The sequence below is a fragment of the Pangasianodon hypophthalmus genome, chromosome 29 (assembly GCF_027358585.1).
Source record: "Pangasianodon hypophthalmus isolate fPanHyp1 chromosome 29, fPanHyp1.pri, whole genome shotgun sequence".
In the NCBI taxonomy this organism is placed as follows: domain Eukaryota; kingdom Metazoa; phylum Chordata; class Actinopteri; order Siluriformes; family Pangasiidae; genus Pangasianodon; species Pangasianodon hypophthalmus.
In genome coordinates this window covers 7,687,525-7,709,939 of record NC_069738.1, presented here as the reverse complement: position 1 = coordinate 7,709,939, position 22,415 = coordinate 7,687,525, and the positions used below count along the sequence as shown (strand labels likewise).

Below are 22,415 nucleotides of genomic sequence, written 5' to 3'. Positions count from 1 at the left end.
CACCCATATATGTGAGAAAGGTTTTATGCTTAGTGTAAAATACATATTGAGCTTAAATTTGATAAAATTTATCGTTGTTATAGTAGTGTTCATCATGCATGTGTTTTTTTAATTACTAGTAACAAGAAGGTTATGAGATCACATCCCCTAACTCCCAGTGAGACACTGATTGACACTTGAGCAAGGTCATTAACCCTCATCTGCTCATCCCTGTGCTTGGATTGTACACTGTTTGTAAGTAACTAATAGATCTGAATGAAAGGAAAACTATGGTAAAGTTGTTGGTAAAAAGGTCTAATAGGTGTTATAATATGTACGCTGGATGTAGACTGTAATAAATTTGTTGCAACACTGAAATCCCTGATCATGCCTTTAAGGTGTTAATGATTTAAAGCTACAGTTCTTGTACATATATTCGTGTTGTGGCTACTTCTATAGCATTCCCAACTGTGAGATCAAAGCCCAAGCCTTAAAGCACTTAAAAGAGAGAGATGAATTTACATTATATTGTGTTGTAATTAAACAGAACTGAGATGGTCACTGATATCATTGTCCCACATATTTACTCTGACGCATGGGCTTCAAAAGAGGATGAACGTTCAGTGTAAACCACAGAGTCTGTGTTACTTGATGTTCATAAAACAATGCTTCATGAGGGCTAGCATGTTTCTGCTGTTCTATACAAAATTATACAATTTATATGGATTAAAAATTACATGTCTACTTATGTACTGCCACAAAAATAATAAAGTATTAAATATTTTCAAATGGGCTAAGTTTCATTTTTTTATATGCTATACAAATGTGCACTATAAATATCTAGGCTAGTAAATAATGTTCACAATTTAGAAATGCATCCATATACAACCACTGCTATGATACAAAATGAGTATTGATTGAGTAAAAGTTAGTATTTTCACACATTGGATTTTCACACATAACAGTCACCAGAATTTACAAAGAATGGTGCAAAAAAAAAAACAAACAAAAATCATCCAGTGAGCATCAGTTCTTCAGGTGGAAATACGTTCTTGATGAGAGGGGTCAGAGGAGAAAGGCCGGACTGGTTTGAGCTGACAGGATGTTTAGGGTAACTCAAATAACCACTCTTTACAACCGCGGGGAGCTGAAAAGCATCTCAGAAAGCATAACACATCAAACCTTGAGGCAGATGGGCTACAACAGCAGGAGACCACATCAGGTTCCACTCCTGTCAGCCAAGAACAAGAATCTGAGGCTACAGCAGGCACAGGATCACCTGAACAGCTAAAGACTGAAAAAAAGACCAATGTTTGTCCAATCTCTGACTGTCCAGCTTCGATAAACCTCTCACAAAAACATGTTTAAGCCACGGTGTCAGCACAAGCATATTATGTGGCTGAAAACCCCCCGTTTAGAAAGCAGTAGCCTGTGCCAGGGTGCTTGTCTGTGTTTATATGGGCCTCCTGTCGACTTTTTATAGACACGTCCCTTCACTCCGCCCCCATCTCAGTCTGTTTGGAAAGGAAAACATGGAGGACTCCGGTAAGCACCTGGCACAGCCGATTATGTACAGCAACAAAAAAAACATATTCAAAAACATGTTCCAAAAAACTTAGTAAGTAAGAAATCTTTTTTCAAGATGGAACCAATTATTAGTGGTTATGAGGATCAAGTTGGACCCAGAATTAGTGACGTTGGCTGTATATACAAACACGATCTGTATAAATTGCTGGCTTCACACAGTGAATCATGTAGATACATTTTTATCACTCATATAGTCCCGTAAGGCAATGCTTTGTATAAATCGCCTTCACAGAAATGCATGCAATGCTAGCTAACTGCATCAAACTCTAATTATGCTAGTTATGCTAACAATGCTAACCAGCTAACACTGGTAGTGACGGTCAGCTGAAAAACTCATGAGAGTTCATTACAAAGATAAACAGGACAATGAAACAGGGCACTCAACCATTTTCACAGCAGCAAGTTAGTACGAGCAAAATTTCACGTTTATAGTGTTATATACTGGCTATCAAGAAGTTGAATAGTCTAGTGGACTAAACCACAGGTCAGACTAAAATGCTAACAACTATCTAACTGAACTCTGCTGGCCAACACAGATTTTGGAGACATGGCTCTGTGTACATGGGCAGGAATGGGAAAAAAAATAATTCCAATGTTGTTGTAATTTACTTACTTAACCACTTTAATCTTGATGAATGCACCTTTAAACTGTGAACTGCTAAAAAGTTCATAGCTTGATACTTCAGCCTATGATAACACGCTTATGATGATTAATGATCAATACACAAAGGTTTAGGAATCTCTTCACATGCTGCTATAGTGGAACATGAGGCTTTGCAGTGCTGCACAGTCACATTCATTCATTTCTCAAATGCCACCAATAAGAGCTTAGCAAACATATTAGATGTTACACCACATAGTCATTGCATGCGCTTGTGCTTACATCATCATCCTTGAAGCATCAATAAAATCTGCCCTTCAGCTGTAGCAGCTTCAGGATCAAAGCCATCTATCTGACTGGGACACACACAAAAGGCACGCAATTCTATTAGATTTGTAGCCTCTGACTATCATGAGTTTCACTGTCACAATGAAAAATAGGACTCTCTGTGAAGCAAACGAGTGTGGTGAGTGCCCTTTAAGCAGGACATTTAAAAAGATGGGTCACACACAGCAATGAGCAGAAATATAGGGAGATATACACTCAGTGGCCACTTAGGAACACCTGCACGTTCATGCAAATATCCCATCAGCCAATCATGTGGCAGTAGTGCAATGCATTAAATTATGCAGATACAGGTCAAGAGCTTCAGTTAATGTTCACATCAAACGGACGAATGATCAGAAAAAAAAATCAGATCTCAGTGACTTTAACCATGGCTTGGTTGTTGGTGCCAGATGGGCTGGTTTGAGTATTTCAAAAACTGCTGATCTCCTGGGATTCTCACACACAACAGTCTCTAGAGTTTGCACAGAATGGTGCAAAAAACATCCAGCGAGCAGCAGTTCTGTGGGTGGAAATGGCTTGTTGATAAGTAAAGTCAGAGGAGAACGGCCAGGCTGGCTTACAGGTTATAGCTTACAGGATGGATACAGTAACTCAAAATAACCTTTCTTTACAACCGTGATAAGCAGAAAAGTATCTCAGAATGCATAAAATGCCACACCCTAAGCAGGATGGGCTACATCAGCAGAAGACCACAAGAGGTTCCACTCCTGTCAGCCAAGAACAGGAATCTGAACCTTCTGTGAGCACAGTTTTTATGCACAAGTATTCTTATACATTCTTAAATATTCTTGTGCAAACTTGTGCATAAGAGCTGTCAGTATGCACAAAAAAAAAATTGGCTCACTCGTGCATATGTTCAACGGTACAATGGACGTTGATCAGTTCCACACACTGAAATCGATGTGCTCATGCACAGCCACTCTCATTTGCATAATGAAATGGCCCCAAATTGCCATTTATAGTAAACAACTTTCCTTTAAACATGGAGGAATCTAGTAAGCACCTGGCAATACTTTTACTGTGAGCAAAAAAAAAAAAAGATGTTCAAAAACATGCTCCAAAGACCTTACTAAGATAGAAAATGTGGTAAAAGTAGAATCAATGTTGGTAGCTCTTATCCAAGATGGATCAATTTATTAGTGGTTAAGGGGATCACGTTGGACCCAGAATTAGTGACATTGCTCCTGGACATATATGCAAATACAATCTGTGTAAATTGCTGACTTCACACAATCAAGTAGATATATTTTTATCTCTCAGAAAGCCCTGTAAGGAAATGCTTTGGATAACCTTCACAGAAATGTATGCAATGCTAGCTAACTGCATCAAACTCTAATTATGCTAGTTAACAATCCTAACCAGCTAACACTGGTAGTCATGGTCAGCTGAAAAACCCATGAGAGCTCATTACAAAGATAAACAGGACAATGAAACAAGACACAACCATTTTCACAGCAGCAAATTATTATGAGGAAAATTTAATGTTTATAGTGTTATATACTGGCTATCAAGGAGTTAAATGGTCTAGTGGACCAAACCACAGGTCAGGCTAAAATGCTAACAACTATCTAACTGAACTCTGCTGGCCAACACAGACACAGCCACTCTCATTTGCATAATGAGGCAGCCCCAAATTTATACTACCATTTATAGTAAACAACTTTCCTTTAAAAAGCCCAGTAACTCATGGCACTGCTTGTTGCGGATGACTTGGAGCATGTCAAAAGGTCTAAGGAGATGAACTTCACTGACAGTGCAGTAGAGATACAGTTACACAAAGTAGTGTAAAACAAAAAGGTTTATTTGGTAGCCTACTTTTACAAATGGTTTGTCATTATTGTAGTTTTTCCACTGCTGAATTTTTAAAATGTAATGTTCTGCAGTGTGAGTGATATGACTGCATGAAAGATGTACCATTATTCAGCTCATAGTTGGTTGGAAAATAGTAGTTTCTATATTAGCACCTGTGATTTGAATTACAGCCAGCACTACTGTCAGAGCTGATGTTACAGAAATCCTTCTGAGCAACCACATTCAAGAATTCAACAGCACTGTGGTGTAAATGTCATGATTTTTGCAACAAAATGGATACAATCAGTTTGTCAAATCAGTTGACAAATCTCCATTTCCTCTCTAAGAAACAGTCAGAACAGTGTTCAAGCTGTTCTGTTGTTCATGAACTGTTTACTAAAAGAAGGTCCATGTCTCTGGCCTTAAAGATAATAATAAGTACAATGACTTTGCTACTGTACTTTTGTCTGTTTTTAAGTGTTTGTACTTGAGGTTTTTCATACTTTAAGTATATTTAAGTTTACACTTTTCTGCTTTAACTTGAGTGAAGAATTTGACTTTAACCAGAGGTACTTTCACCCCTACTCATGCATGCACATATGCCTTAATTCTGACTAAAAGCATATTATAAACGCACACCATGTTAAGTCTACACACACAGTTTTCTTGCCAGCTGTGATTATTTTCTCTGCTTTATACACTCATTGCCTGAGACTTGTCTGTTCTACCAATACTTTATATGAGGCACAATGATTAAAGCAATAACATTTTTTGCATTTATGAGAGGAAATGAGAAGTGTGAGGTGACTTTTTTTTACAAACAGTGAGTGAATGAAAGTTTCTATTGACAGCTATGATGAGAATGCTGGAGGCACAGCAATTCTGTAAGAGTGTGTGTGCGTGTGTGTGTGTTTGTGCATGGCAGGGAGACGATAAACGTGCCAAGCTTCTCTGCCTCCCACACGTTTTCAGATGTTTGACTGTGCGAGTCCTCTAGAGGACCGTGCGTCACTCGGTTCAACCCACACACACACCTGCACTTAGACACACACACACACACTCAGTTTGTGGAATTTTGAGCTTTGAGCTTCACTTCGACAGCTTAGACCGCCTGCATTATTTAATGCTTCTGCTGCACAGAGGAAGGCTGCTACTCAGGAGGACGTGCAGAGATCCCTTCATTCCCAAAAAGACCACACAGAGAGGCAGATACACAATACACATGTAAAACAAATAGAGTAACACACAGGTCCATGGGTCATATAGTGTTACCTTTGGATACCATGGTAATACACACACACATCCACATGCATGAACATACGCATGTACTCGTAGCAGGGGTAAAAGGCAGAACAGAGTTCTGAGTGTGTGCGTGCCTGTGTGAGACAGATGACATGAAAATGTAAAAAGTGCAGAGGTGCTGCCCTCTCCTGGTCTAAAAACAGCATCCCAGGTCATCACCGTGTGCATAATTCCTCTATTTATTCAGTTTTATATATAAATATTACTCTGAAGGTGCCATTAAATTCACTGACATGTTAAAATATAAGATCTGCAGTGTATATCAGATAGATAGAACATTTCTGAACTGAGCTAACGAGATGCACCAGTGATTTTTAACCAAATGTCCACACATTCCCCTGTACTAAGAATAAAAAAAGAAAACCCAATGAATTGAAAATCATTAATAATGGAAGTCTAAGGGCAGTTTAAAATATGCAATTATAAAACACAAATTTAAAACTTCAACAGTTGCAGTCCAACAGTAGGTCTTAGGAAGACAGAGACATAGAGAAAGTCTTACCAAATCTGATCTTCTATAGTTTTTGCCTGACTTTACAATAGTGGAGCAGGTTTTTGGTTTTGTGGAAATGTATCTCCACTGCTAACACATAACCACACATTCTTCCCTCTGAAAACCTAGTCCCATCATTAAAGGACAAGTTATGTAAGGAAAAAAACGCTCAATGCAAAGCAAAGTTGATTATTTTCTACACTTTCTCTTGAGAAAAAGTGCTACCGGGAAACCACAAAGCTTGATATCCTCCGTCCTTAGACGTGGTGGAAAACTTAAAGGAACTGCTTTATTCAGTACATTGACACTGGAGACTCCTTCCATAGATTCTTACAGAAAGATCATTATAACATTTATTCATTATGTGGAGCGTCTGCCATACACGTCCCTGTGAATGATCTGTTACTATAGAAATGATAACATTTTAGAATGAGCACATTAATATAAACCTGTGATTTGCCTCGCAGCTGGAACTACTACTGGAACTGCTGTTATAGAAAATTTCTGACCAATTAGATTCGAGAATGGTCATGTTTTTTGTCAGGATTGTTTATTGTCTGCTTCAGCAGCTGCCTATAGACTTGCATTATATGCGAGTGTAGAGTAAACAGGTTTTCAGGTCTGTATCTGCACATGTACTACAGATATAGTAGACACAGATTCAGTTAAAAACTTTGCCTTGCCATACTTGCCTAACAGCACGTACACTGCATCTGCAGCTACCTAAGCAGATCATTTTTATTTATAAAGAGTCAAGAGCTTAATTAAAAATGTTCACTTCAGTTCATTGTATGAGTAATAACAAAAATAACTACAATGTACAGTACATTGAGTTGCCATTTAATGAGGTCCACCTACCTCAGAGGTCACTTCAGACACCTTTTACCACATCTATGGGAAGGATCCACCATAATACCACTGCTGACCTGATGTTATTTGGAAGGTTTTAAATTAAATACACACCAGAGGAAACTAAATAAAAAAGGCAGTGTTGGATATAGCTAAGTACTGAAAATATAACTATATTGCTTTGGCAGGACAGCAATTGTCTGGGTCACTCCAGTCTATGGCATTTAATAACATAGCCAATAAAGGTAGATACAAAGTGGGTATACCTAATAAACTGGCAACTCAGTCTATTTCTAAGCTTCATATAAACAAATACTGCTTTTGGTTAACAAGGAAATACCTTAATACTGATTCTGAAAGCTTTACCAGAGGAAATCTGAATTTAAAAATATGCGGTAGTTTCAGTACTGAAAACTGGACTATATTGCTTTGGTGTGAAGGAGATTGTGTCGGCCTGGACGACGGCAGTGGTTCGCTCTGTTCACTGTAATCTTCAGTCTTTTTGCAGTACCTGGAGGAAAACAGCACCAACTCCAAACCTCTACAATCTGCTCTTAAAGGCAAAAAAGGTTGTCAGTGCTGTGTGGCTCATTTAGCCCAGTGTCCAGGATCTGGGGGTTAGCACGGGACTCGGCAAGTCTAGAGGGAGCGAGATAGACAGAAACATTAAAAGTCAGCTTTTACCGATTGGGTTGAATCAGAGTGTTAAAGGGAGAAGTATTATCAAGAGAAAGGTTAATGGCTACAGCCGTCAGCAGATCGTTATTGCTATTGCTACAGTAGGGCCCAAAAGAACTGTTTACAAATTATTTATCAACTCCTTATCCTTGAAGCCATTTTATCGGTGTGAAACTCTTATGAGAAAGTGAAATATACCGTATGTGTATATGTTGTTCACACATCATTTGCTTCATTGTATAAAACAGTGATGCAATATCACAAATGGTAACACATGTATACTGCTAACATGGAGTTAATTGTTGTCATCTCCTTAATACAGTCATCTAATCATCATGCAATATTGCTCCAACTGCTTTGATTTATATTAACTATGAATAATGAAATACAACCTAACAAAATGAAGTTTGGTTTTCTCAAACCACTCAGCTGGCTCAGACTTCTGGACCCCACTGTATATCTACTGTTGTTAATGTAATCATATTAACTGCTATGTTAGTCACCAGACCACATCACTATTAATGCACACCTTTGAGTGCACTGATGATTATGTGATGTGAAGTTATGAGAAATGTATGAGCAAAAACTTATTTGTGAGGCCTTTCATGAAAGGCAAAATGATTTTGTAAGTAAGGAGGACATACGCACGACTGATGGACATTAGAATTGATAGATACAAAATACATTAATGAAATACAGGGAAATAATCAACAACAGCATGGTGTGGTGCAGCCTGACGCGAAGCCGAGTCACTGTTACCACCGAGATGTTGACTATTTTCCTAACAGCATATACTGAAGTGTTTTATTGCTCTTATACCACAGCAATTTACACTACAAAAAACACTAACATTTTTCTATTCATTAAGTAATCACAATTTTTTATTCATTTATAGTTACGTTTAATGCTTTGGAAGTCCATTAAACAAGTTATCTCTTACATTATAGCAGCTATAAACAGACATTCCGTCATCTGCATCTCTTTTTTCTCTTGGATTTATTAAGACAAAAAAAAATGCAGATTGTGATGCTACTGAGAAACCACAAAGCCCTCCATCCTTTAGACTTTACAGTGATGGAAAAAATAAAGGAACAGCTTTACCTCTGACTATTACAAAGCAGTGACACTGGAGACTCCTTTCAAAAATGTTAAATAAATCTCCTCCTCACAGAAAACTTTACCATATTAACAACTACATGTTTTTTTTTAAACCATTCACTCCATTGCATAATCCAAGAATGATCCAAGTCTCTGTGGAATAACAGTTACTATAGAAACATTATTAGAATGATCGCATTAATATAAAGCTTTCAGAGCCATGCTGTTACGTAAAAAAAATTATCAACACTCTCTGACCAATAAAATTCAAGAATTCAAGGTGCCCCCATTACATGGGGTCTATGTAATGAATATAATGAATCTAATATTATATACTAATTCATTGCCATAAAGTAAAATAGAATCAATGTTTTTATAAATTCAAAAGTACTAAAGAATGTCCATATGTTCTCATCTTATCATTAATGAGATAATAAACAACTACATCTGCAGCCTGATAGTGTTTTACTTTACAGTCAATGCTTAACGCAAGCCTAAGTCCAACAAAAATGGATAAATAAAAATTTCGAGAGATGGAAAGAAGCCAGAGTCAGATATCAGTCCCCTGGTTGATTGCTGAGAGAGTGAGTATGCGTGTGAATTGATGAATAAAGATATGGACATTTAAACATTTAAATTAGCTGTTACAGAAACTAAAGGAAGCTGCGAGCTTTTATCTCTGCACAGTGCTTTAACAAACACGAGAAAAGCTGGGATGGAGGAAGACATACAGACTGATAAACATGACTAATACAACAGGGAAGGTTACGTCATGGGGGAGAAGATAATGAAATTAGATTATTTTAAAACTACACCACCATTTATTACCTGCAGCGTACTCAAAGCTATCCAAACTGCAGCTAAGGACAAAGAGAGAAAATAATCAGGGCCTGTAGAAATGCACAGTGTTTACTGACTGTTTTCCTGTTTTAATCCCAACCTTGTTAAAATACCAAAAAAAAAAAAAAAAAAAAAAAAGAATGACAGACTCAAGATTTGAAGGGAAAATTCTGATTGTCTTTTTGGAGTACATTTCCAGTATTCCTGAGCCTGTAAAACTCCATATGGCAGCAAGTTTATAAAGCATTCTTACTGCATGAAAATAAATTCCACCAGTCTAAAGTCCTATTTGGTCGGGTTTTTGGATATACTGTATATGATCACTTCCTTTATGACTATTCACGATTATAACTCATCATCATCAGGATCGAACTTGGGTTGCCATGCCACATATGATTTAATCACATTAATTTAATACTATAGTTATTTCTTCCCATCAGTGCCAACATCTTCGTGAGATTTTACAATGTAATATTTATCATGCTAATACTACGTGAATTGATCACGCTCACTCTACATAATTCAAACTAGTAATTAGAAACGTTTTTAAATTAAATTTAATATAAGCAATAAAATCATGTTTTACTGAGAAACTAAATATTTTTATGTAAACTATACGTAATATGTTTTCTTAAATCTGACTGACCAAGTATTCCCTTTTTTTCAGTGTAAGAAACAGGGAAGTCAAATAGCTGAGATAACAGATAAGATGGGAAACAATTCATTACTTCTGATTAAGGCTTGTACTCAGTTTCCTGCTAACACTGAGCCTGGAATTTGGAAACAATGGTTCCACTTTGTTTGGTTTCCATTTAAGACAGCTGAGAAACATTCTAGGTTTTTCCTTTTTGTTTTCTTCCAGCATTCTCTTTTACTCCAGTAATCTTTACCTAAGCTTTATCTAACTCTATGAGGTGCATGACTGAAACAGTAAAGTTAGAAATCAGTGTGATACAGTATGTGGGAGTATATGAGCATGATCTTTTCATTCTGTTCACTTCTCCAGGATGTGTCCTTTCAGCCTACATTAGGGAAGGACACTGAAAATGAGACTGAAGTGAGAGTTTATGAGGCAGGATAAGTGTCTCACCTTGAGAAGGCTTCATCCAGACCATCATTTACCTCCTGTGAAGAAAGTGAATTAAATTTAGATGCAACCATATTGTGCTCTGTGTATAATGTCTATAGTCAGGTGCCATGTGATCAGTGTGTGCACAGTGTGCAAATGTCCTGCTCTTACCCAGTTGATGTTGTTTTCAGTCTTCGTGTGCTTCTCCACATGGTTCTCCAGGTTCTCAGTGTTTTCCATGTGAACCTTGGGGCAATCCTCAAAGTCCAACAGGTTCTCTTTAACTGCATCTAAACAAAGTACATCTCAAAGTAATAAAATATCATTTTTGCACAAAGGCATAAATGCTTCATCCTGAATTTAATAACTGAAGTGCATTTGGTAATCTTAAAGTTGGAGAAATCAAGCTCTTATAAAATTTGAGGGAAATCCAATAATGAATTACAGAGTCTCCCGTGAACTTCACTGTAGAAATAATGTAATTGGCTGGATCAGATGAAGAACAATATTTGGACGTCTTGACAGAAATGTTTGTTAGGAACTCCATGTCAGTGCTTTTTTGTTCCTTAAGGCTGTTATGTGTTAATGTCTATGGAAGATAATGATACTTCTACATCACAACACATAAAATGTGATTTTCATGAAAATAAATAAACAAATAAAGCTGCAGTTTTAAAATTTCATATTATATATAATGTGTGTGTTTGTATGACAGTGTGTTCAGTACCAGTTCCATTCATGCTGAGCAGAGAGACAGATATATCAGGTTGTGTGTTATTACTTGTCTCTAAAACCAAGCCAGACTTTTGCTCTTTCTCTGGAAATAGGAGAGAAGAGAGAGATTGATCATTAATCGTAAAATTACAAAATACAAATTATCAGGAGTGGGGGGGAATGCTGAAATATAATAAAATAATAAAAGAAATGGATTTATCTAAGATGCTTTCAGAACTAAAAACAAGCTGGGGTGGACAGTTTATCTCTTAGTGATGAACCTTCTCTGTCAAGCTGCCAGGACTCGAAGGCCACGTTGAAGGCTTGAGCTACGGTGAGTGTCACAGCCTGAGCCTTGGAAAAGTAAATAACAGAAAGAATGAGAGTTCCCTCAATACAGTGGAACTATTACAGTGCTAACTGTATGACAAAACAGACATTATTTTCAATTATAATATTGCAATACTAAAACTATTTATAAATCATTTGCAAAAACAGAAAAGACCACAAGTTTCAATGAACTGAAAAAAAAAGAAAAATCCCCACAAGGCCAATAAAGCTGCTACTATTACTTGTTAAAAGAGAGTCCTGTATCTTTCCCATCTTCAGTCTCTGCATTATGATCTTGGCTCTCACTGAGCCTGAGATGATGTATTGGTTTAATAAAATAAAAAAAAAAACCCACGCAATTATAAAGAAAGACACTCACCACTTTCTTCTTGGCACAGAGGAACGCGTGGCACTCCAGCGTCTCGTTTTGCTGGTTCTGAGCGATGTAAGCAAACACTTTGTCGTGCATTTTGTCGGCTGTGCAATACGATATTCTGGATGGAATAAAAGTGATAAAAAGGTCACAACTGAGCTTTTCAGTGTTAGATAAACACTAAATAGATGTGTTTTGTAGTGCAAGCGTAGACTGTATAGGATTGGAGCAATTACTATTATTACAATTCTTTGTGCATTATGCATGTGAGCAGCAATAGCAGCTGTGAGACTTATCTGATGATGATTGGTGTGTTTTGGTGTCTGCCTCATAGTGATCATGTCTAAACATGTCACTTTCAAAACAAATATATCTGAATTTCAATTATAGTAAAAAAAACCTAAAATTAACAAGATGTCAGCTTAGTCATAAACCTTTTTGATTTCGGAATTCCATAGTAAGACTGATTGTGCTGTACATGGAGAATCAGAGACATTCACCTGTATATAGAGATGTGCTCTATTAGCTGATTGGATACACGGTCGTAAATGAGCATTTTCTGAGGAGAGACTGTAAGCGCCACCTTCAGGAGCTTTTTGCCACCAGCTTTAGCCTAGGAATGAACAGATTTACACACAGAAAGGAGAATTAGTACAAAGAAGCATGTAAGAAACATATCAAGTTGTTAGTATTTGAACATGAGTAACCTTTAACATCAAATCTATCTAGAGCTTGGTCAGGCCATCTGAGAATACCAAAGTGAAACATTTCTTCTTAAAAAAAAAAAAAAAGACAGACGTTTGTAAATCTGTACCTTTTGGGGTCTGTTTCTGTAAGTATTATTTACAGACCAAATACAGACAGGTAACATTATAAGGGGGAAAAAATCTTCCACTCTCCCTGCATTAGATTCTGCATGTCAAGCGATGAACACCGTTCTTCTAAAAGTTATTCCCTCACTTGTTGTTTTGATGATGGTGTTCGATTTCAGCAGTCTTTTAAGATTACTTGTCACATTGTACAAGATTATCCCAATAAATTCTTGGCCAAATTCTATACCAGTCTGTGTTCACCATGTCAGATTATACAGTGAAGATCCTCTAATGACAGAGCTGTGATGAAAGGAAATGACTAGGCTAGCACATAGCAGGAATGCGGAGGTGAAGATGAGCACCGTTGCAGTGATCCTTTTGATGGCAGCGGCTGACACATCTTCACCTTTGGGCTGGTCAACAAGAGTCATTCCCATGTACCTGAGGTTAAAGGTCATGCCATCCACAAGGGTCTCCCTTGTGTCTGTCCAGTTCTCTGGAAGCTCTGGGAAAATTGAACGAGGTAAAAGTTTATGAACCAGAGTTTAAGGTCAAACAGAACAACAATTTTGCAAATGCACAAAGTCCACAAAAGCAAGGGCAGACACAAGTGAACACATAATGTATAAAGAGTACAAGGGTTTAAGTATACATATGGAGCAGACAGAACTGTTGGGAAAATACTGCAACATAAAAGGTCAATATTTGAAGAAAGCTAGATAACATTCCTGGAAACTATGCTGATATCTTCTTGCATTCCTTGCTTTTTCCCCAAAGTCATATCACAAAGCTGAGGCTTAAAATACAACGTGATAAAGACAAACATCTCCAAAGATCAGATCTTCAAAGACGGACCTCAAGAGCAAATCTGAGTTACTGGGTTTATGATCTATGGAAAATGCGGATGCATCATAACATGATCTGTACTTCATTTCTGCTACACTAGACTCTAGACATGATATATTTGACAGTAAACACACAGTAACTAGCTCAATGAAAGTGAACTGGTTCAAGAGACTCAGGTTAAATTTTCTTTACCTTTACAAAAATACTGTGCCTTTAGACAACAGGTCATGCAGTGGTTTCACTAAGAAACTTTTAAAGAGACTATTGTTTATTTATTGGTTAACATCAGTAAGTCTTCATTGCTACTCTCTGTACATGGTATGCTAATAGTGCAGTAATGAGGTAAAATGTGTGACATCTTATTTTACGAACAATTTTAACATATTCAGAAAGAAACCATTACATTTATTTTGCATAACACAGCATGATAATAAAAATGTCAGAGCAAAACAGAGCATGCAGGCCCTGACTTACTAAAGATTTGTGTGTGCAAAAATACGTGATAAACACTCTCAAGCTACATGCAAACCAGCTCCCAAGTGGCACAACAAGTTGGCTAAAAACGAGTTTAAACCGCGACGATGCAACAGTTATCCATGGCTGGGAGCCAAGGGAGCAAATTGGCCATGCTCTCTGGATGGGAGGGATGTCACACTCTCTCTCACCTGACAATCACTGTGACACTAGCCAATCCTGGCTGTCTATGAGCTCATGTATGAGGAAGATGGTAGATAGATGCAGGTGTCTGAACGCTATGTCTGAAAGTCACTTTAGGAACAGACATTGCGTGCCCAAACTAGTACAGCCGCAAAGCCATTACAAAAGAACATATACATCATTTGAGGACAAAATTATGAGGAAAAAAATAATCCTTTATTAGATTATGACTCAGTTTCTCAGAATGATCAGAAAGTTTCTTAAAATGAGGACAACACTATAGCAGCAAAGTTGATTTCATTTTACATATTCGCCACACGTTCACACCTCCAATGTCAAAATATATACTATTATTATTTGTTCATATTGCATTTTTACATTTTTCAACACATCTCACAGCCTTTAATTTGTGCTAAAAATGTTTGGTTATAATGTTTGCACATGTGGCTTTTTTGGTCTTTAGCTAGAGCATATGCTTGAGTTTAGGAGAAGAGGCTTTGAAGTGATTTCTTAACTTAACTTCTGCCGGGGTAGCACACTAGCACTTTAAGCCTTAGTCAGAAGGCTAACATGATCTTTAACATGATCTTTAAAAAGCAGTCAATGGATTTCAACCTGAGGATAATATTGGCTGTGTATTACACTTATAGTTGGGTTTCTGTGGCTTGCTTAGTCCTGTCAATATGAAAAAAAAAAAAACTTTCAGGTTTAACCAGTGGTCCTGTAATTAAACCACTTATAGTGATTTAATGAAATGTAAAAGAGACTCTGAGAGCTCCCAGCAACATTTCTGGAACTAAGACCTCTAGTGCACATTACTGATGATTATCCTCAGGCACTCATAGAGGAGATCAATAACACAGCAAAGTGATAGGCAATCTCTGAAAATGCTGAAAAGAGACACCCAGGAGGCCTTACCTACTGTGGAAACCTTTATTTTGTCTGAATAATGCTCAGTGACAAGAAAGCAAGCGTGTTAGGACCAAATACATTTGTCCAGAAAGAATTCAGACTCACAGGAACTAAAATTTCATCAAAGACATCAGAACAAATCTCATTTTTAATCTAAAGTAACAGTGCTGTGCATACTTTGACCCCTTGAAATAAACAGGAAATTACTCTAGTTAATAAAACTCCCTAAAATATCATAAAATAAACAAAGAAAGGAAAATAAGTAAGATATCATCATGATAGATATCTTAGTTAAACATAACACAGACAGATTTACAATGTTTGTGACAAGAACCAGGGGTCATGTAAAGAATAAAACACTTGGGAGTGTGCTGTGATAGGAAAATAATCAATGACAGGGTGGTGTGATGCGGCCCGGCATTAACCGGAGTTACTGTTACCACATCACAGCTGATTATTTTCCAAAACAGCAGTTCCCAAAGTGTTTCATTCATTATGCCACAGCAATCTGCCAACGATTACAATTTTTATCAATCAAAGAATGACAATTCATAATTTTTATCTATTTGTAGTTACATTTAATGTTATGGAACTTTCATGAAACAAGGTAGTTCCTATTATCACACGTTATAGCAGCAATAAACAATCGTCTCTCAAGCTTACTAATTATATTTTCTGGTCACTATAATACATTATTATCCAGTGTAAAACTGATGTACACTACTTTCACACTAAGTACTATGATGCACAGTGATTTCTTTCAGCTCGAAATGAATGTCAGGTTGGATAGTGGAGTTGCTAACTTCCTAAATAAACGTAAATAAAACTGTTGTTTAATGACCATTAAAGTCAATATGTACTTGTTAATAGTGCATTCATTGCAGAAAATCTTCTTACTTTCTAACTTTTAATAGCTTTCTATGACTGTGGTTTCAAGTTACTAGGTAATCTGTCACGTTTAAATTGTTTATGTAGCAGTGGATCACTGTGATTTCAGTCCAGCATGTCCATTACTGCTGCCCTATACAGTGCTCTATATATACTATATGGCCAAAGGTTTGTGGATACCTGATCATCATACCCATATGTCCCCACTCCAAAACCATGGGCATTAACACAGATTTAGTCCCCAACTGCTGTTATAATAAGCTCCACTCTTCTGGGAAGGCTTTCCACTAGATTTTGGAGCGTGGCTGTGGGGATTTGTGCTCATTAGTGAGGTTAGGCACTGATGTTGGTGAGGAGGTCTGGGGTGCAGTCAGTGTTCCAGTTCATCCCAAAGGTGTTCAGTGGGGTTGAGGTCAGGGCTCTGTGCAGGACACTCGAGTTCCTCCACTCTAACCTTGGCAAACCATGTCTTCATAGAGTTCATAGAGGTTTGGGCCTCTTAGTTTCAGTGAAGGGAAATCTTAATGCTACAGTATAAAGAGACATTCAAGACAGTTGTGTGCTTTCACACCCTTTGTGGCAACAGTTTGGGGAAGAATCACATACGGGTGTGATGGACAGGTGTGCACAAACTATATAGTAAACATTGATCAAGTCAGTCAGGGAGTGATTTCAGACACAGCGATAGTGTATCTGTGGATCTGTGTAACCACTCAATCCAGTTCACCTACTCAACTGACTGGCATGAAGGGCCTCTGGTCTTGGTCATATTTAAAGAAAAAAAAAAAAGAAAGAAAAAAAGTGGTGACCTGTCAATCCATTCAATTTTGTTTGTAGCTGGAGGACATTTTGCTGAACAGACCCCAATTTCCATCTGTCAGGGGCTTTTCTGCTTCTGCACCATCCAGCTCCATGTTTCTTTCCCTTCCTTTTTAAGCCCAGTTGTTGTCATACTGCAGTCCATCTGACATTTAAGAACCTGTACAGCTGCTAGCTGTTCCTAACACGGGACGTGGAAATAATAGTAGTGCAATACTGTTATCTTCTCAACAAGCAAATTAATCAGAGCTTTTTGAAAAATCCATAAAATTTCCTTTTAACATGGACTACTTCAAACTGTTGAAACGTTGAGAAGTGAACTGGGTGGCATTTTAAAAGCTGGCCTGAACAGTGGCAGCTCAGTGGTTAAGCTCTTAGCATTCCAGAGTTCTTAGAAAATTTGCATAGCAATAAAAGGTTCAATTAAATGTTTTACATTTCATTTCTACTGATGCATTTCCCCCAGATAGTCTACCTCCTGAGCAGGACATGGACACGCAAAAAATCTGGCTATAATTCGTAGCTCCATAAACCCCCATAAAAAGGCCACTTGAGTCACTCTTCATTACAACGCAGCCATTTTGCTGCAAGTGGTGCAATTTCTCATTGAAAGTGTGTGACTTTGGAGCTTTGGAAGGGCACCAAGGCCCCCACTACTTTTTAACGAGAAATGATTTCTGTAACATGGCACATGAAATGGAGGGAGATTTTTATTAAAAATTGAATCGCATCAACAAAGCAAGAAGCACGATTTGGCCTTGTTTTTCATATTATGGATTTAGACAGGGCTTGACTTCAAGTGCCAGTGAGAGCGATGGAGCACGCTTGTTCATTAAAAGATCGCTGCAAGTTTGCATGTTTTCCGCTGCCATAACAAATGCATTTGGTACTTCTCTGAGGCAGAGTTTTATCAAAGTAACAGATATATGGCATGCTTCTCATTTCTTTAATCTTGCCTTGTTTCCTTTGCTTCCCTTCCTCGCTTCATACCTCAAGAAGTGCAGAAAAAGGTGCAAGGGAGGAAGGAATCAAGACAGGAGGAATTGAGAACAGACAAAATTTATCAAATGAGACGTTCTTGCTCCTTAATGCACCACTTCAAAGTGACTTTAGTAAATGTATTTATCGAAGACGTTTGCAGGATCTACCTACAGGACAGTGAACAGTTCAATTTTTCTTAATTAAAACATTATTGCACGTCACCTCACTTTTCCACTTTTAAAACAGGCTTTCATGCAAGGATTTTATTTGTACCCACTGATTATTTAAATAAGCTCATTAATCTTGTATTTGTGGTTCATATTCTTCTATCATTTATATTCATTTGTTTTTTGAGAGAGATGGAGCATGGGCCACACACACACACACGTACACACACAGAATACCTCTGCGTAAGAAACACCAGTGTATCCTTGCTCTACAAGCCTCCTATCTCTATTGACATTCGTAAAGATGGCGGACTTCGATTGATTTTCAAGTTACAGTCTGAAGGAGGAACTAACGAGGCATTAAGTCGAGTTTTAGGAAGCATCCAGAATCTCACATAAAATACAAACATTCTTAGTCTTTTTCCGGTGTTGTGACTTTGACGTAATTTGCTGACATGTCCTTTTCCATGGCTTTCATTTGGTTCATTAGCACTTGATTTGTATTAACACATACCTGAAATAGTTAAGAAGAAATGCATTGGCGAATTATAGCTTTAGGAACTAGTGTCATGTATTAATGACTGAATGAGTTTGGTTCTGTACTTTATTGTAATTAACATGCCGATGTGTCTGCTGGGTGAAGCAGTTCTACCCATGCAAATATTTGGAAGGTGCTGGGTGCCGAGTTGCCATCTTGATTTAATTTCCATTTATTCAAAATCTTGTTTAGCTTCTCAAAAGTAGCCCTTGTGCAGAGGCAGTCTGGAACTCGATAATGATTGTTGCAGCCGCGACCTAACAGTTTTACACACTTCGCTCCAGCAGTTTGGAGTTTAAGTCTTGTTGGAAAGACTTGGTGCAATTTACCACTTGTGTTACGACATTGTGTGAATACCTTTGGGCATGTTGTGTAGTCAACATATCAGTGGTTAGAATGCCAAGTAAACTGCTTTTAAAGATTTACTGAGATTATTTTCCCTCCTGTGATGAGCTTGAATTTCAGGAATTTTAAGCCTGCGCTCATGAAATTAAGTAGTCTTTAACCACTAAGTAGCTCCTATGGGGTCAAGACACTGCTGAGGTTTTCATTTTAGAAACAGTCACAGGTAGGGTCACGGGGTTTGCAACCAGTAAATAAATTATTGTCATAAGAAAATAGAGCACGCAATTCTTTTCCAAGATTTTATCATCAAAATGTCTTAAAAAAGGATTAAGACTAAACATAGAAAGCTATGGAGCTGCTGAGGTGAGATGATGGTTGGGTTTTTAATAAGAAGAAGCCACAAATTAAGCATCTCATGGCCAGAAAATATTACGTTGTGGCCATGAGTTGCCAAAGTCATGGCCACAAAGTGTGTACCTTTGAGCCCATGACTTAATATGTGTTGCAATGTCATCCTTAATATGTGGCCTTCAGGTCACCTTAACGGCTCTGCAGAAAGGCTTTTCCCAGTGGAAGTAGCTGTTCTGTAGAGACTGCAAAGTTCCCTGACCTCAACTGAGCAAAAAAAAACTAAAGGAGCTATAAATCAAGCTGCTTGTAGTCAGTAGCACACAATACAGGGCCTGTGCACGTGCTTATTGTTTACTGCTCCTGGTGGCACAGTGTGTAGCCTCACAGCTCCGGGGTCCCCAGCTTGAGCCTGAGTTCAGGGTAAGGTCTCTGTGGATGTTCTCCCTGTGTCCATGTGGGCTTCCTCAGGGTCCCAAAAACATGGATGTAGGTGGATTGGCTACTTTATAGCCCCTAGATGTGAGTGAGTATGTTTGAGTGGTGTCCTGAGGCAGGAATACGCCTTGGATGGAAAGCCAGGGCATATTCCCCCTCACACCCAGTGTTCCCAGGATACCCTGACCAGGAAAGCAGCTAGTGAAGATGAATGAATGAAAGATAATCCACCTGAAAATAGTACACTGATCCCAATTAGTCAGTTATGGCAAAAGGCTACATATATATATATATATATATATATATATATATATATATATATATATATATATATATATATATATATATGTGTGTGTGTGTGTGTGTGTGTTTATTTACATACATACATACATACATACATATATATACATAAACACATATATACACACACACACACACACACACACATAAGTAAATAGAAAGTGGTTATTGAGAAAGGAAATGACTTTCCAGTGTTGGAAAATAAGACATTTTTTAAAGCTGAAAGAAATTTAGACATCTTCCAGCAATAATGGGAAACTATTAGCTCGTGCTCCCTGTTGCCTAGCAGCGAATTCGTGGCTGCGTCCCAATCCGCGTACTACTGCACTAAACAGAATGCCAAACTAGTGCAAGTCACCTGTGGATGGAGAAGAGCTCTGACCTACTGTGTAGTGTAATAGCACGTCTTGGGAACGCTGTCCGTAGCGCGCGCGAACTTTCCGCCAGCGGAGGTTTACATTTAAATGTAGGAAAGGCTTAACGTCAAAACACACACACAGAGCGAGAGAGAGAGAGAGAGAGAGAGAGAGAACAAACTAGTGTAAACTAGAAAATGAGTGAAATGGCGTAAATTGAGCCTGAGAGTTAACGGAAATATCCATAAAGCTTCACTCACTTTGGTGTTTAGCGGTGTGCCACGGTTGCTTGGAGACACTCGGACTCCGGATAACCCTTCTGGCTGATTTCAGCATGTCCATACTGAATACTAGCTAATATATTTATATTCAAAATCCCTAAACAAACCCAAATGTTCGCGGTCTATAAGCGTCTCAACCGCTCTGTGAACTTTCTCCTCTCTGTTTTGATGCCGTTATCCAGCTGCACTCATTTTTCACGTCAGCATCCGAGTGGGCGGAGTTACGGGTGTCAATCATAAAAAAACACCCCGCACGTGCCTTAATTAGCAAAGCTACATTAACTATAAGCACTGTACATTTTTGAAATGAAATATTTCACTTTTCTATCACATAGCAATTTTTCCCCCTTAACTTTTTTGCCTACATCTGAAATTCTTTGGAACTGGGCTTATGTATATACATACATACATACATATATATATATATATATATATATATATATATACACACACACACTTATTATACCCAAACACAAATTCAAAACACAGCACCTAATGTCTCTTTTCATAATAAACATTTCATCCAAATCACACTTGTAAATTTGGTTATAGATCTAAAATCTGGAATGGGATGTTCAGTAAGCACATATGGGTGATGGGTGTGATGGTCAGTTGTCCATATACATTCTTTTGGCCATACAGTGTGACCACACACACACACACACACACTGAAAACTTCGACCGTTACAAAGCGCTGACAGTGTATGTGTACCACTGTTAGATTTTTCTCTTATGATCATTTTATTTCTGGACTCTGTTTTAAGAAAATAATCAATCAGGGTGGTGTGATGTGTCCTGACGCCACCTGGAGTTACTGTTACCACCTGAAATTTTCCAATAACAGCATGTCCCAAAGTATTTTATTCCTCTTTGGATTGCCAGCAATTAAAATTTAGATTTTTGTTTTTAAAAATCACAGATTGTAATGTTACTAAGAAACCAGAAAAAGTCCTCTCTCTGTCCTGAAGACTTTCCTGTGGTGGAAAACTTTTACAAAGAGCCAACACTGGAGACTCCTTCCATAAATTTTAAATAAATGTCTCCTTACAGAAAACGTCATATCACAAATAATATATTTTTCTTTGTTAAGTATGTTTTTAGGTTTTGATTAAGGTTTTGATTATTTGGAGTGTCTACTATACAAGTACCTGTGAATGAGATTTTAATACAGAAATGCATTAGAACAAATGCATTAATATAACTCTGTGATTTGCCTGATAGCTGGCATTATTGTAAGAACTGCTGTTAGAGAAAATTAACCAACAGCTTCTGACCATCGGCACAGTATGAAGTCAGTTATTGCACACTAACACTGTATGTTCAATGTTCCCAAAAACAAGAGATCACTTGTGTTCTGTCTTATGTTGCTCAAGCTCTGAAGTGAATAATTAAAGTAAGGAATGGAAATGAGTGCTGCATTTTTGAATTGCAATGCTTTCCAAATAAAATACAAGAGAATTTACTTTCCTCAGGTTATCCCTAAAGTGGAGAATTATGCATAGTGTTTTGCAAGAAGTATGATTTCAAGTCATACTAAAGGCAATGAAAATGTGTTTGCATTCTCTGAGTTATACTTGCTGTAGGGTTTTATCTTATTCCCGCAGCAGGGTGTAAAGAATTGTGGACAGCCTGCAATAAAATCACACATCCTCCAATACGCCCTCATGTGGCTATC

General features: G+C 37.7%; 1 protein-coding gene across 2 annotated transcripts; it reads right to left on the bottom strand.

Moving 5' to 3' along the window:
* Window positions 1–4,075: 4,075 nt before the first annotated feature.
* ldlrap1a (low density lipoprotein receptor adaptor protein 1a) lies at window positions 4,076–20,966 on the bottom strand. 2 transcript variants are annotated; one of them, XM_026942303.3, is made up of 10 exons: window positions 20,720–20,966; window positions 13,227–13,369; window positions 12,553–12,665; window positions 12,059–12,173; window positions 11,631–11,703; window positions 11,363–11,452; window positions 10,807–10,925; window positions 10,657–10,691; window positions 9,555–9,586; window positions 4,076–7,589 (listed from the first exon to the last, which is right to left on the bottom strand). In XM_026942303.3, exons 1-10 carry the CDS (start codon window positions 20,799–20,801, stop codon window positions 7,543–7,545), a joined length of 849 nt encoding a protein of 282 aa, XP_026798104.1. In that variant the 5' UTR covers window positions 20,802–20,966; the 3' UTR covers window positions 4,076–7,542. The 2 variants fall into 2 exon arrangements, with proteins under 2 accessions (XP_026798104.1, XP_034157577.1); XM_034301686.2 differs by lacking the exon at window positions 9,555–9,586 and having other exon boundaries at window positions 4,079–7,589; window positions 20,720–20,963.
* Window positions 20,967–22,415: the final 1,449 nt, after the last annotated feature.